Raw genomic sequence first — 14,319 nt, forward strand, 5'->3', positions numbered from 1 at the left:
AGTCCTTTCTTTCCATCTTATTTTCATCGTGAGGCTGCCAGGGGGAGGTCTCCTTATGGTAAACCTTATGTCAACTTTAAATTGTCAATCTCAGCCGGAAATAATCCGGAACAGAAAATCATCGACACTGTGTATTTCCACTAAACGTGCAGGCGGTACGAAGCTGCGCTGCTGAATCCCTCCCGCGGCGCAGTTGCAAATTGTCGAAGGTTTACAAGCAATTTTCACCTCCATGTGTCTCATCCTCGTGACGTAGATTTTTATGGTCTCCATGGAAGACTCCCATCAGCACTTCACTTAATTCCCTTTGAAATCAATTCAGTCCCTTTTGCTCCTACTCAGTGTGGGTTACCATGGAGACCGCTCCCAAATGGTTTGGCTTGTACATGAATTTGTTTATGAGTGTTACTTGGAGTGGATTGGAATGTTCTTTTTTTGTGCAGCCAAAGTAAACACATTTTTGCTAATCAAGCATGAAATTACATTTGGTTATTCTATTATATTTTATTCTGTTCTTTAAAGGGGGGATATTAAGCTCGTTTTCAGGTTCATACTTGTATTTTGGGTTTCCACTAGAAGCCCAAAAAACATGCTTGAATGTTCAAAATACACATTATTTTTCCCATACTGTTTGTCTGAATACACCCTGTATGCATCTTCTGTCTGAAACACACCCCCTATTGAAAAAGCTGAGTCTGCTCTGATGGTCAGTGTTTCCAGGTCGTCCGCATCTGCACTCTTGGCATCTCTGCATCGTCATTGCAGCTGGAGAATGAATGTAATGGCACTGTAGCGGCACATATGTATTATAGTTGTGACATCACAACCATGCAGAAGTCCTGACGGGTCGTTTAAAGGCACAGTTTCTGAATACAGGCTGTGTACATTTCTCTGTGGATTGAGGGTTTTGATACTACTTTGATACTTTGATACTTTAAAAAAGGTATGGAAACCTCCCTTTTTACAATGGGAACTTTAATTTTCAAGATACAGAGCATACCGTTGGGTCAAGGTCAGGCAGTGATGTTGAATCAGCTGAATGGGAACACTAGTAAGAGTATCTCTAGTAACTCAAGAACACTCTGAAAAGCCTAAAAATCCGCTGACTATAATCTAGTCTGATCCACCAGGAATCAGAGCTATGCCAACATGGATTCTTTGGTTCCCCGTTGAGCAAAAAAAAAACCCCATCCAATTTTTTCACTTGGTTGCATCTAAATCCTCATAGACACATGATCTTAGTGGCGTGCGCTTTATATGGACCGCCACAACTTTAAATCAAGTCTGGGGCAAGAAAGTCAGAAGGAGAGGATTGAGTGGTTTAATTTGTCAAGGACTTAATCAGGGTTCATTTGGATTTAAGGCAAGGCTGGGTGCATCCCCCCACTGAGTCTTCAGATTCACCACTGCTGCATTTCACTCCCATTCCAAGTCCACTGAATGAAAGTATACATATTTTATACAAGGCATGGAAAGGTCTTGTAAGATCTGGAGGAACCACCCACATACAGACATATGTTTAACTAAGAGGTCTAATTCTGGCTATCTGAAATATTCACCACTGCAGGGACCGTGGACAACATCCCTGGCTTCCCTGGGGATTCCTTGCAAAACAGTCAAGCTGAATTCTTTTTGCCTAATGTGTTTCCCTTGTTTCCTCTGACATATTATTACAGTCAAAAATAGCTGGAGCTGAGTGTTGCTTTGTATTAGCCTCTCTAATCTCTAGTCTATTTGGGACTGGACTTTTTGTGCATCACCACAGCTCTTATGTAATTCTCTCCAATAGGAAGAGAAATCAAACAGAAAGTTTGTAGATTAATTTGATCCTACATGAAGTTAATTGGAGACAGCTGGAGAAGTGAAGGTTGTTTGCTGTGCCAGCATGAGCCGAGAACAGTGTATGAACAAACAAAAATGTCCAGATCCTTCCTTATGGCTCATTATGGCTGATATGTGTGAGAGCAGCATGAATGCTTCTTTGAGCAGTGGAGGCTGAGTGAAGCGGTGTTCACACTTTAATGTTACTTTGTGGTGGTATAAGCCTGATTGATCCCTGTCAGAAGGGCCTCTAATCAACAGAGAGCCATCGATTTCCTCTCCACAGAGCCTACAAGGTGCCTAAGACACCTGCTAGCGGCCAGCTGACAGACACTTATGCCTGCTAACCAACAGCTGACACAAACTGATGCCAATACACTGTGTTGGAGAGGGTGAGTCACACGGATAGATCCCACTCTCAGAGATGCTGGATACTGCACAATGTGAGATCCACTGTACTGTCATTCTGAATCATATCTCATACACGTGGTGTGTCACAGATGGAGTATATGGTGTGTTGCAACCAGGATGCAGTAAAGGATAATAGAACCCTGGTGATCATCTACTGTGTGCACACAGTGTAAAGCTGTCAAAGCTTAATATCATTGCAATCTCCAGCCCGATCAGCACAGTTTGTCTGTAGTGATTTCTATCTGCCATGAGAGTGCTTCAGTAAGCAGTTTTCCAGCGGCAGTCACATGCTCCCCGGCTGGGGCTCACAGCCAGCTGTCCACATCATCAATTCAGACAATGCAGAAGGCTGAGGCGAGGTGAGACTTCAGGGCAGATGTGGGTGGCACAGGGGAACGTGAGGCAAGCATAATGTAGAACGTATTTTAATCTCGCAAGATTGTGTTGTATCGAAATCATGCTGTAGTGGAGTTATTCTCCAGACTCCAGGTCAGTATCAGAAGAGCAACTCTAGGCCACACAAGTCAAGTTTTGATACACAGGCTGTCACACAGAGCAACAATTTGATGCTTTTTTTTGTCATGCATATTATCTTTGTGTTTTGGGCTGTTGGTCAAATAAGGATTTCAAAGATGTCACCTTGGGTGGTGGGAAATTATAATGTATATTTATCACAATTTTATAGACCTAACAATTAATAGAGAAAATACGTCTTGGTGGATAATGTATAATGGAAATAATACTTACATGACGCATATAACCTGCTGCAAAGTACAACATTGCAGTATATTGGCACTGACTGATTTTTCTCATCATGCATAATGCATGATTGTGCAACAGTGTAGGAGGAAGACCACAAGTGACCACTGTAGGAGATGCCCAATTGTGCAGGCAGTTTTTTTTTAGCCTGTCTGCAAACTTTCTAAAATGTAAAGGTCAGGATCGCTCCGCTTCCATGATGCAGCTGATAACAAGTCACCTCACAGTGCATGGAGACCAAACAACCAGCAGTTTCCCCGGAAATGCCCGTGCAGTTGTCCTCAGGGCCCCATCTTCCAAGATGAACGGAGAGACCGCATTGCTGCTCTGAGACATGAACACCCTCCCCAACCTCTTCCACAACACCACCAAAACCCTCCACCCTCCCCTCTAATAAAAACACGCACAACCACGCCTCCAGAGGCACGCGCACTAGCGCAGGCTCAGACACACCTCCTACTTCCCCTCCATCACACACAACACATACACACACACACACACACAACCAAAAGCGAGTATGAGAGCATCGCTGGGGAAGTAGACAACATGTAAAGGCAGCATGAAGGACAAGTGCACGGCTCCGGGAGGCTCACAGCAGGTGCGCCAGGAGTGAAGCTGCTCCTCGCGGAGAACAGGCTGCCGCTTCACCATGTCCACCGCATCCGATCTACTCACTGTTGAGACGGTAAGAGTCCTCGTTCACTCGCGAAATCTTTCAATTCCAAACTTATGCCCGAACTCATCCTCCCACCATTTCCCAGCGGGCTCTGTCCTGGTTTGAACCCGCTGCTTCTTTCTGTCGATGAAATAATGTCATTGCGGGCTCAGAGGCATTTGGTCAGCCACGATGGATGGAGGGCCGTTCGTGCCGCAGCACCAAAATAAAAGGGGTGTCGAAGTGCGTTGGAGCAAGTATTTGGTAACGCTTCAAGGCTGAATGCGCCTCGGTATGGCCCCATGGGGAGGTTTCAGGCGAATCTGCATCACATTTGTTATTGTCTGGAAAACCCTGTGAGATGGCAGAATAGGCCTTCAGTCGAAGTTTTTTTTTTAGTTTTGGCAAGCAAATTGATATGAACCCAATTATTAAAGCGCATGTAGAGCCCTAACCTCAAACAACATGGGAAATCACAGCCTTTGGCCTTATGATTAAGCTATTACAGCTATATCACTGGTGCATCCTTTGATGAGGTTGATATACAGTACAGTCACACATGTGTGTCACATAATATTTTATCCACACAGACAATATTAAAGCAATTCATTTTGATTATGAGAGCATTTTTTTTCCCAGACTGAAACTGTGCCCTGGTGTGCAACTCCAGGAGTGTTTCATGGTTTCGTGGCTGTGTGCTGTAGCCATGGAGACAGTATGTGGCATGTGGTTTTATACTTGTGAAAGAAAGTGCAGCCCATCTATTTAAGAACAGCCTTAGACCATGAGGATGAGCAGACGAAGGAATGCATTTAGTTAGTCTATAGCCTACGTTCTCGTCCTGTCCTCTAACTAAAACCAAAAACAAATGTGTCTCATCTTCAATGGATCATTAGGCTAACACATTAAAACTTTACTACAGAAAAAGCTTAATATTTCCATAGGGACTTAAACACGTGTCTTTGGTGGTCAGAGGTGTCCTATGGTAGACTTACATAATTGATTCTGATATTTTATTTATCTCTCGTGGCATGTAACTACTGTATCAGTCTTACTGGGACTTGAACAGTGGCTTTGCAGAGCTATTTATACTGTATTCTTGCAAACTCAAGTTCTCAAAATCCATGAAAAGATATTTGTGAAAGAACTTGACAGCTTTATTGAGAAACACAAATTGTGAGTGATCAGCAGTTTGGATTCAGAACAAAAAGATCCAACTCAATGGCAGTAATAGAACAAGTAGAACAGATATCTACTGCATCTATAGATCACAGCCTGTTGTTGGAGAAACTGGAACAATATGGTATCAGAGGAAAAAGCGTTGACATGGCTAAGCAGCCTTCAGGACAGACTACAGTATGTACAGTATGATAACGTTGATTCAGTTATCAGTTATGGGGTGCCGCAAGGTTCTGTGTTAGGACCGAAATTGTTTATATTGTATATTAATGATATATGCAATGTATCTTCACTGCTGAAGCTGGTTTTATTTGCTGATGACACTAATCTAAATTTTTCAGGAAAAAATACTCAGCTAATAGTTGAAATGGAATTAAAAGTCAATTTACAATAACAAACTATCACTTGATTTAAGTAAAACAAAATATATTATTTTTGGCTTTGGAAAATTAGAAACCAAGTCAAAATAAAGATTAAGGATGTTGAAATCGAATGAGTATATGAAAATATATTTCTGAGAGTTGTCATTGGTCATTCATTAAAATGGAAACCACAAATCAATAATGTTAAAGCAAAACTGTCAAAACCATCGCAATAATTTTATAAAACAAAGGATATCCTGAACCAGAATGCATTATATTTATTGTATTGTTCCTTCATTATTCCATACATGACCTATTGTGTGGAGCTTTGGGGCAACATATATTCATACCGCAGAAGAAGGCCATGTAAAATGTCAGTCAATGTGGTTCAAACACACTTTTCATTAAAATTCTATGACCTTGTTAAGTTATACAAGTCGTTTATAAAGCATGTCATCATTTACTCCCAAAATGTCCTTATCAACTTAGAGGAACAGGACATTTTAAAATAGCAAGAGTTAGAACTAATGTTAAAAACAGAAAATAGTAGTAAAATAGTGTCTGTTAAATGTGACAGCAAATAAAGCAAAGAACAGGTAATATTAATTTAGTTATGTATTTTCAATGTAAGGAAATGTATTATTTTTCTGTTTGTTTTGTTGTTTGTTTGCGATTCTTTTTCTTTTTGACTGACTAAGGTTAAAATTATGGCAATAATTGAAACGTAAGAAGGGTAGGTATAATAAGCTGTAGCTTCAGCCTAAACCTTTTCATTCTACATAACATGTTTAGTTGCTAAATGTATAGCTATTACTTACTCTTAATTTGAAGTTTGATATTGTGAACGGAAATAAAATAATGAAATTAACTCATTCATATCTCCTTTAACAACATATTTTTGATACAATGTGATAGGGAGCTACTGTACATATTCACTGATGTATTAAAGGTTTGAAACAGATAGCTTGTGTCCACCCTTCACATTCTGCACCATATTAGGCTTTTTTTCTGCTGTGTAATGCAATGAACACTCACTGAGGCCCTTGCCAGCTTTCTGACACCTCATCTCATGCATTTAAACTTAGACATACAGGAAGATTGAACATTTTTTCCTATTTAGTGGCATACAGTTTGAACTTCCGTACCCATTACCGTTCCCAGCCCCAGTGGTGATAGAACAGCTTGTAAAAGTACAGTATGTAACCTGTATTTTTAAGGAACAGCAGACTATTGGGAAACAATTCTGTTCAATTTTTTTTTTTTACAGAATTTGAAAAGGTAAATTTGCGCTTAAACTACAATGTAATCCTTACATTGTTATACAACTGTTGGATTTAGCAAGTCAAAATGAGACTGCGACTTACTTGTGCAGCTGATGCACTACTGTAGCAGTATAACATGAATACGCAAGTGTTTACTACTACATAATTGGACAAAACTCATATAAGGAAAACCTGATATATATATATATATATATATATATATATATATATATATATATATATATATATATATATATATATATATATATAAATACATACATATCATTTTATATCATTTATATAAAAATTCATCCTTCTTGACAAAAATTACATTATGCTGTATTGATTTGCCATGATTTTACCCCTGATGACCCAATCCTGCAAATCTAGAAATGAATCCTTGTATGCAACTGTTGATGCTGTTTTTATTTTATATTAAGAGCAGCAAAATACTAACACATGTATCTAATAGGAACCACGCAAAGCAGTGTTGGTTTGTCTGTCGTGGTTGGTCATGTGTGAAAGGACGTGATATTTAGGTGTGTTGTGGAGACATGACAGGGAGATGGCTGGTCAGTCCTCTCATCATGATGAACAGATGGTAACTCAGGGTTAGCTCGTGGGTGGGTGCCAACAATAAAGCCCATGTGTGTGTGACACTTAAATCCATTGTTGAAATGGAATCGTTTTGTCCATGAAAACATTCAAAGGCCTTAAAAAATACTCGCGACGTTCAAGCAGAGATAGACAGCAGGTGTCTGCATATCATTTAATTATAAGATGTGAATAATTCAAATTTGTAGAAAGAAATGCTTTGTTGCACTGCATTTTATTTAAATTATAAGAACAAACTGCAGATAGGCACTAACTGACACTCAAACAAATTTTTTATTATGGTTTTGTTTACATTGTAAGGTCTCTAATATGTACTCTAACTGTTTATAGGTTGCAGGATATAACGAGAAACCAAGATAAGATACAGTAATGCAATAACAGTTATATACATTTGTCTTGATTATGTTTGTTTTTTATCAGAAATAGTTTAAAATAGCTTTTGTCTACTACCATGTTTAATGATGAGTCTTTCAAACACGTTTTTAGATTCAATTAAACATAAATACTTTTTTTTTAACAGCTATTTGGTATTATGTCACACAAGTCCTGTTTACCATTTTCTTTTATTATAGAAACCTTCCAGTTAGCAGTGCAAGATAATGGGAATAGCTCATTTTAGCATACGTGTCTCCATACTAATTAAAGGTCGTGTCTTGCCAGTGTTTGTGGTTGCATTACATACAAACTTCCCCCCTCAAACGTTTGTTAAATTATCTCAAGATTCCAAAATAATGAATGGTTGTCACGTTGCTTAGATATATTGTGGCTGTTGGCAAGGAATTAACTTGGTTAGTAAATGAGCAACTACATTGGCTACATTTTTACACAATCATCATTACAGGCTTTATCTGATTCAGCTTTTTAGATGCTTCCATTTCAATAATTTATTATTTATAAATGTGTATCGAGATTTGACTTACAGACTAATAAAACAACTTGATCGTACTATTGCTGAAAACACTTACTGTTATTTTCTACGACATTTAAATTGCATTAAAATGTATTGGTTTTCTTCTTTTTCTTTCTTTCCACAGGCTGTGATGACATTGAATCACTCTGAATGGAGAGCATTAAAGTTGCTTTAAGATGACACGCACGCATCCCCCTGATATACTGGCATCGACTCTATATCCAGACTTTGCTCTAAACCCCATCGCCGACCACTCCATTTCTCCCCACTCCTCCCGGCAATGTGACTTGAAAATGATCGACAAACCAGAAATCATCAACAAAAGACACTGCCGTAGCTTTGACTTCATTGAGTCACTGGATGACCCACAGTCAAACAATCAATCCATGGATTACCCTTACAAGAGGGTAGAGCATCAGACATTAAACAAAGATCTAATGTGGAATGGACTAGATCAACCGGGACACCTTCGCTTTTCTTCTCCCGATCTGTTCAACACCAGGCAGTTCCAGCAGCAAACCACCCATGACCAAACCAGCCATCTTACGTGGTCAGACTCTAAGAAGAGAACACGATCTAGAAGTGCTCCAAGAATTAAGTCCACCCTCACTCCTGTGCCCATCTCAGTATCCCCTCCAGGAGCCAGGAAGGGGAGGGATGGGCCTCAGGCTGCGTCAGATACCTTGAGGACTACTGAAACCCATCGAGAATCCTACTCCTCAAACAGGGCCTTTTTGAATGAGGTGCATCCTATCAAACTGCAGCCTCAAGCTCCCCTCTATGTCTCTGACTGTTTTGGGGAGGATAAAGTAGATAAACCAGTCATAACCCCACATGTCAGGTGCCGTGTGGACATTAAACCTGATGCTGCTGTACTGCAGCACACATCTAGGCAAGTTCCCAATGTGCGAACTGAGAATCCTTGGCAGAGATACTCCCAGGCCAGCAGCAGTAGAGGTTTGTATGTACCTCGACAGATTGTCTCCTCACCAACGCCCACTCCAAGCGAATGCTACAGTGGAGATTTTAGACAAGGATACCACTATACCACCAGCATGTCTCCCATCTCATACCAGCATCTAGTCATGCACAGAATGCCGTCACCAACAGCACCATATCTGAGTCAAGAACAAAGAGCTTACTCAAATCCTAACATACCAACCAAGTTTTTCTATACAGAGGACCCTGTTCGGTATCCAGTCCATCCCTATTCTAGAGCTTACTTTCAGGATGACCGGTCCAGTCTAACCAGCCATGGTAGTACAATGACTAGTCAGTATGATCCAAGGTCTAGATGGGTGCATACCCTTCCTGTTAAGTCATATTATATGGAAAACCTTTCCAACAGAGAGCCAGCACACCCTGTATATAATAGGCCTTACTCCACCAGCGAGGCAGGATCATACTTTTCTCAAACTCCACTGTCTAGATCTTACTATGGAGAGGAAAACCGGTTCAACCCATACCATATGAGTAACTCAAGGTTGTTTTATTCCAAACCATGCTCCCCTGAGGAGCAGTACTTTCCATCAAGGCCATACCATACGGAGGGTCGTCGACGCCCTCGAATGTCGCAGGCCTTTTCAGATGACTGGTATCGCTCAAGTATATCTGGTTACTCTAACCAGTCCTCTCAGCACACACCACCAAGGGTAAGGCAAGACCCCAGCATACCTCCGTGGTTTACTAATAGCTGTTTGGAGACAAGTAGACTAGGAGCAGAGGTTAGAAACCATTCCAAGTCTTGGGACAATATTCTATATCCACGGCACGACAAAGAGCAATCAGTGCCTCGTGGACGAAGCTATGAGAACCTGTTTCACCAAGCAAAGCAAGCAACATCCTCTGATGTTACATCTCAACCTGTTATACTTAACCTCTCAAGTTCACCACGGCGCTACGCCGCCCTTTCGATCTCTGAAAGCTCATTAGAGAGGAGCTCAAGCAATCCATGGAGGAATACCAAGAGTGGGAACTGGTTTGTCACTCCTGAGATCACCATAACAGATAATGACATATGTGCAGGTAACCGCAAGCGGCATGATGTGCACTCTGTCAGCTGGGATACGTTGGATGGTAAAAAGACACCATCTCCGATAGTAATGCATCACAAGCAACCACAAAATACACCGGACATAACCAAAGAGAGGAAACACAACAACTTCTCCCTCCAGCAGAGCCTAGAGCAACTGGACGAACTCTTAGCAGATTTGGTCGTTGATTACAAACCACCAACTAGCAGAAAGTCAAGTGAAGACCTTTTAGGCCAGCTGAAACAACTAATTACCGAAGATGATGACAAAGACAGAGGATCTGGACTTGAAAACTTAGGATGTCTGAACACACAGCTCCTGTCCTCTAAATCTAGCCCAGACACAATCAAAGACCCTGATAGTGGATGTGATGCTTTACAAAGGAGTGCAGAAGAATGTTCTCCTGACCACAGCACAGATGACGACGACACTATGGTGTGCTCTAATAAGAAGTGCAACCGGATTGAGAGTATGTTCAACGCCTGCTTGTACTTCAAATCATGTCACAGTTGCTACACCTTTTACTGCTCACGAAACTGTCGCAGGGACGACTGGGAGATCCATAAAGAGAGCTGTCTGTACGGCCGTGTGAACAGTGTGTGTCGACATAGTCTCAAGTTCTGCAGAGAGAATTCAGAGATCCACAAAGCCTTCTCTCGCGTTGCTAAAGCTGGATACCTCTCCAGGGGTAGAGGTGTGCTCTTCCTGGGTTTTGCTAATCCGGAGACAGCTGACAACTTCCTTCAAGTTGGGCTTGAGAGCCTCCTCATGTCTCCCACATACCTATCTCTCAGAGAGCTGGATAGCTTTAAAGACAACCTTGGTGAATACTGCAAGGAACTACAGCAGGCAGGTAATGAGTATGACCCCAATGAATGTTTCCTTCTGAATGTATCCGTAGCTGTTGGTGAACTAGTGCCTAACAGACCTTCACCAAGGGTCCAAGCACCAACAGTTCGAAAATATGCAAAGGTGTCCTTAGCCTCCTCAAGCCCGGACAAAAAGGTACTCAGGAAGGATAGTGAAATGGAAACCCTCATCCTCACTCCGCCTCCAGGCACACCAGACATTGACAAGGAGGGGGAGGAGGGAAGGAAAGCCAGAGAGGTATGCTTTGTCAATATCCAGCGTGAGCTCAGGACCAGGGGAGTCTTCCTACGTCACGAGTACCCCAAAATCTATAATCAGCTGTGTGAGTTTGTGGAAAGTAACAAAAGGTTCACTCCGACTACAATTTACCCAACAGATAGGAGAACAGGGAAACAGTTTATGTGCATGATCATGGCTGCATCTGAGCCAAGAACACTGGACTGGGTGGGTACCCCTCATCTCTTGGATGATATTATATAGTACAGCATTAAATTGTAATGATGATGTCAGCTACATTGACTGTTCATAGTGTACATACGTGGTGTTGTTTAGCAAATTGAACATTGATATGTAAATATGTGTACGTACTGTATGTTAACGACCTCTCTTTCTGTCTCTCTCTTTCTCTTATTTCTCTCTGTCGCCATGCACACACACACACACACACACACACACACACGCACACACACACACACACGCACACACACACACACACACACACACACACACACACACACACACACACACACACACACACACACACACACACACACACACACACACACACACACACACACACACACACACACACACACAGAGTATATACACACACTTTGAAAGGTTGTTGTTTTTGGCTTGTTTTGATCCTGTTGCACTCAGAAGAGTTAATAGCCTGCATGTAGACTAGGCACAAATTAACCAGGTGTTTAAGACGTGAACATATGATCTGTGCAGTTTCTGCAGACAATGTATGAAGCACATAATATTTATGAAGTGCACATCGCATTGCCACCACATAGTAGGTACAACCAGGCCTCACATTGTAACATTCATCATTTATTTATTTCTCCAACACATGTTAAATTTATATTATACCTTGTTACAGTGGTTGTAATATTACAACTGTTTATTAGTACTTAAGTATTATTTCCTAAGTATATTGTAGTTGTGTGGGTACTTTTGTTATTATTGCTATATTTATTATTGTTTGATAGACAAACAAAGTACAATCAAACCACCTTTTTGTTTCACACTTCATTTAAAAATGTTTAGTTGTAACTTATTTCATCTCGTGATAAGACTTGATGTCATTCTTGTATAAAATTGCTTTGTTTGAAAGTGGCCTTCAGTCAGAAAAAAAAGCATTTGACACAAAGCAATGTATAGGTTTAGCTATTTCTAAAGGCTTGACAGCTCTATATGTAGGTTGTTTGAAATACCATTGTAAATGAACAATTATTTTGCTCAAAGCATGTTATTTATTTATTCAGGTATTTTAATATGGATATTGCTTATAATTCACTTTATTATGTCAATGAGATACCATTTGATGCTTAGAAATGTAAGAGGTATATATATTTAATATTAGATAATTTGAACATCATGACCTTGAGACCTTATTATAACTAATACCACAGTATGTTCTTAAACAATATGCAATAAAAGAGCAACCTTAACATCTATATTGTAAAATCTTATTTTATTATTAATATCTGAACAATTCCCTGAAGCCAAGAGCTGCAAAGACTTTGTTTGCACTAAAACATAAATTATAAAATAAGTAAGTATGTTCCTAACAGAGCTGCAGCACTGAACCCAGATGTGATGCGATGCCAGCCTCCATTGCCATTATTGACTAATCTAAGGTTGCTCTTTTACTTGATTATATTTATCTTTGTGCAAGATCTTCCTGAACTTTCTATTTTGTGATGTTTATAACCCATATATAAATATATAATAAATGGAATTTAACGAGTGACCTTGTGACTTTGTACTTCTCTTCCAGAGCACTCCTTATTAGCAGGATTTGTAGGGTAAAATAATACAATTCCCATCAATAGAATTTATGTTAAAACTGGTCGACATGTCTGAAGATATCATCCACCTGTCCCTTTTGCTCTTGTTTTCTGACACACGTGCAAGAGTTTTCACAAAAGAATGACAAATCAAACCCCTCCCTTAAAAAGGGTGAAATTAATTATGTAAATTAAATAAATAAATAACTATTTATTCAGCTTTGTATTACAGTTTTATTCATTGCATTGATCAGTACTGAAGCCACTTTTTCAAAACTCCTCTCTCTGCCTGCCAGCATTAATACATGAGTTAATGACATTAGGCAACTACGTGTGATGCCCTTTTTATCATCTTTTACAGTAAATCCAGGTTTAAGAATAGGATATGGAGGGTTGAGGTGTGGGGCACACTTAAAAAGATCCAGTAGATAAGGTTTGGACAAACAAGATGTAAATTTACAAGACTAAATTCACTCTGATAGCAACAAAGCTTGAAGTACAACCATGGGGTCCCAACCACATCCCTCTGTATCCTGTTTCATTGTACCTTCTGTTGAGGAACTGGTTTGAGTTTGAAATTGGCTGATGCTTGGAGATCCTTGCATCCTTTATTTTATTTAGTAATTTTAATTTTTTTTTTACTATGAATGTGCCACAATATACCATGCCTGATTCGTGTTACTGCAACTGGTTGCAGTAACACAGATTTTCCTGACGTGTCTTTCTTCTGTGTTATTAGACCACCACCTAGTGGAAGAATGCATGAACTAGGCTACTTTAAAAAAAACACTATTTGAGCAGCACTGTACTCACAATCATGTCTATAAGTGATTGCATTGTCTATATATACACATATAGAGCATACACAACTATTGATGAACTCAGTATGTCTTTACACAGTTATAACATATTGATATCTCTTATAAGAGCATCCTGTTGTCCTACTGGAAACATTATTTTTAACTTATCAAAATTTAAAATATGATTACTTTTTGATTTGCCTATGGGTAATTGCACTAAATGGCAATATCACAGTACTGGTAAATGTCCTGCTTTAGTGGTCTTTAAGATCTATTCTTAAAAAAGTGCATGTCAGTCAACGCATGTGTCAATCCATTCAATTATGCTCTCTGATGACAGTGTTGGTGTTTATGTTGTTTAATTACCTGTACATGTTCAAATACAAATTGATTACCTGTAAATGATAAACTCATATGTTTGAGAGTTGCATTCAAATACATTAATATTATTTATGCATATGCCATGTTCCCCCAGATAGTGTTTCCTTGCTGAGCTGTGGTGGAGGGATTAACACAAAGAGGGAACATTGGACTAAAAAGACAAAATACTAAAAAGTTACCTTGAAAGATATTTGACACTGGATTTGTCTAACTCATAATTAGATAATCATTGGGATCAGTGTTTGA

General features: G+C 39.8%; 1 protein-coding gene across 1 annotated transcript; it reads left to right on the forward strand.

Moving 5' to 3' along the window:
• Window positions 1-8,150: 8,150 nt before the first annotated feature.
• On the forward strand, window positions 8,151-11,357 carry unm_hu7912 (un-named hu7912; the record flags this gene model as incomplete). The annotated part of the gene is made up of 1 exon (XM_083912842.1): window positions 8,151-11,357. The coding sequence occupies one exon, from the start codon at window positions 8,151-8,153 to the stop codon at window positions 11,355-11,357; it is 3,207 nt and encodes a 1,068-aa protein (XP_083768968.1).
• Between the last annotated feature and the right edge of the window lie 2,962 nt (window positions 11,358-14,319).

The sequence above is a fragment of the Echiichthys vipera genome (assembly GCF_963691815.1).
Source record: "Echiichthys vipera genome assembly, chromosome: 4".
NCBI lineage: Eukaryota > Metazoa > Chordata > Actinopteri > Perciformes > Trachinidae > Echiichthys > Echiichthys vipera.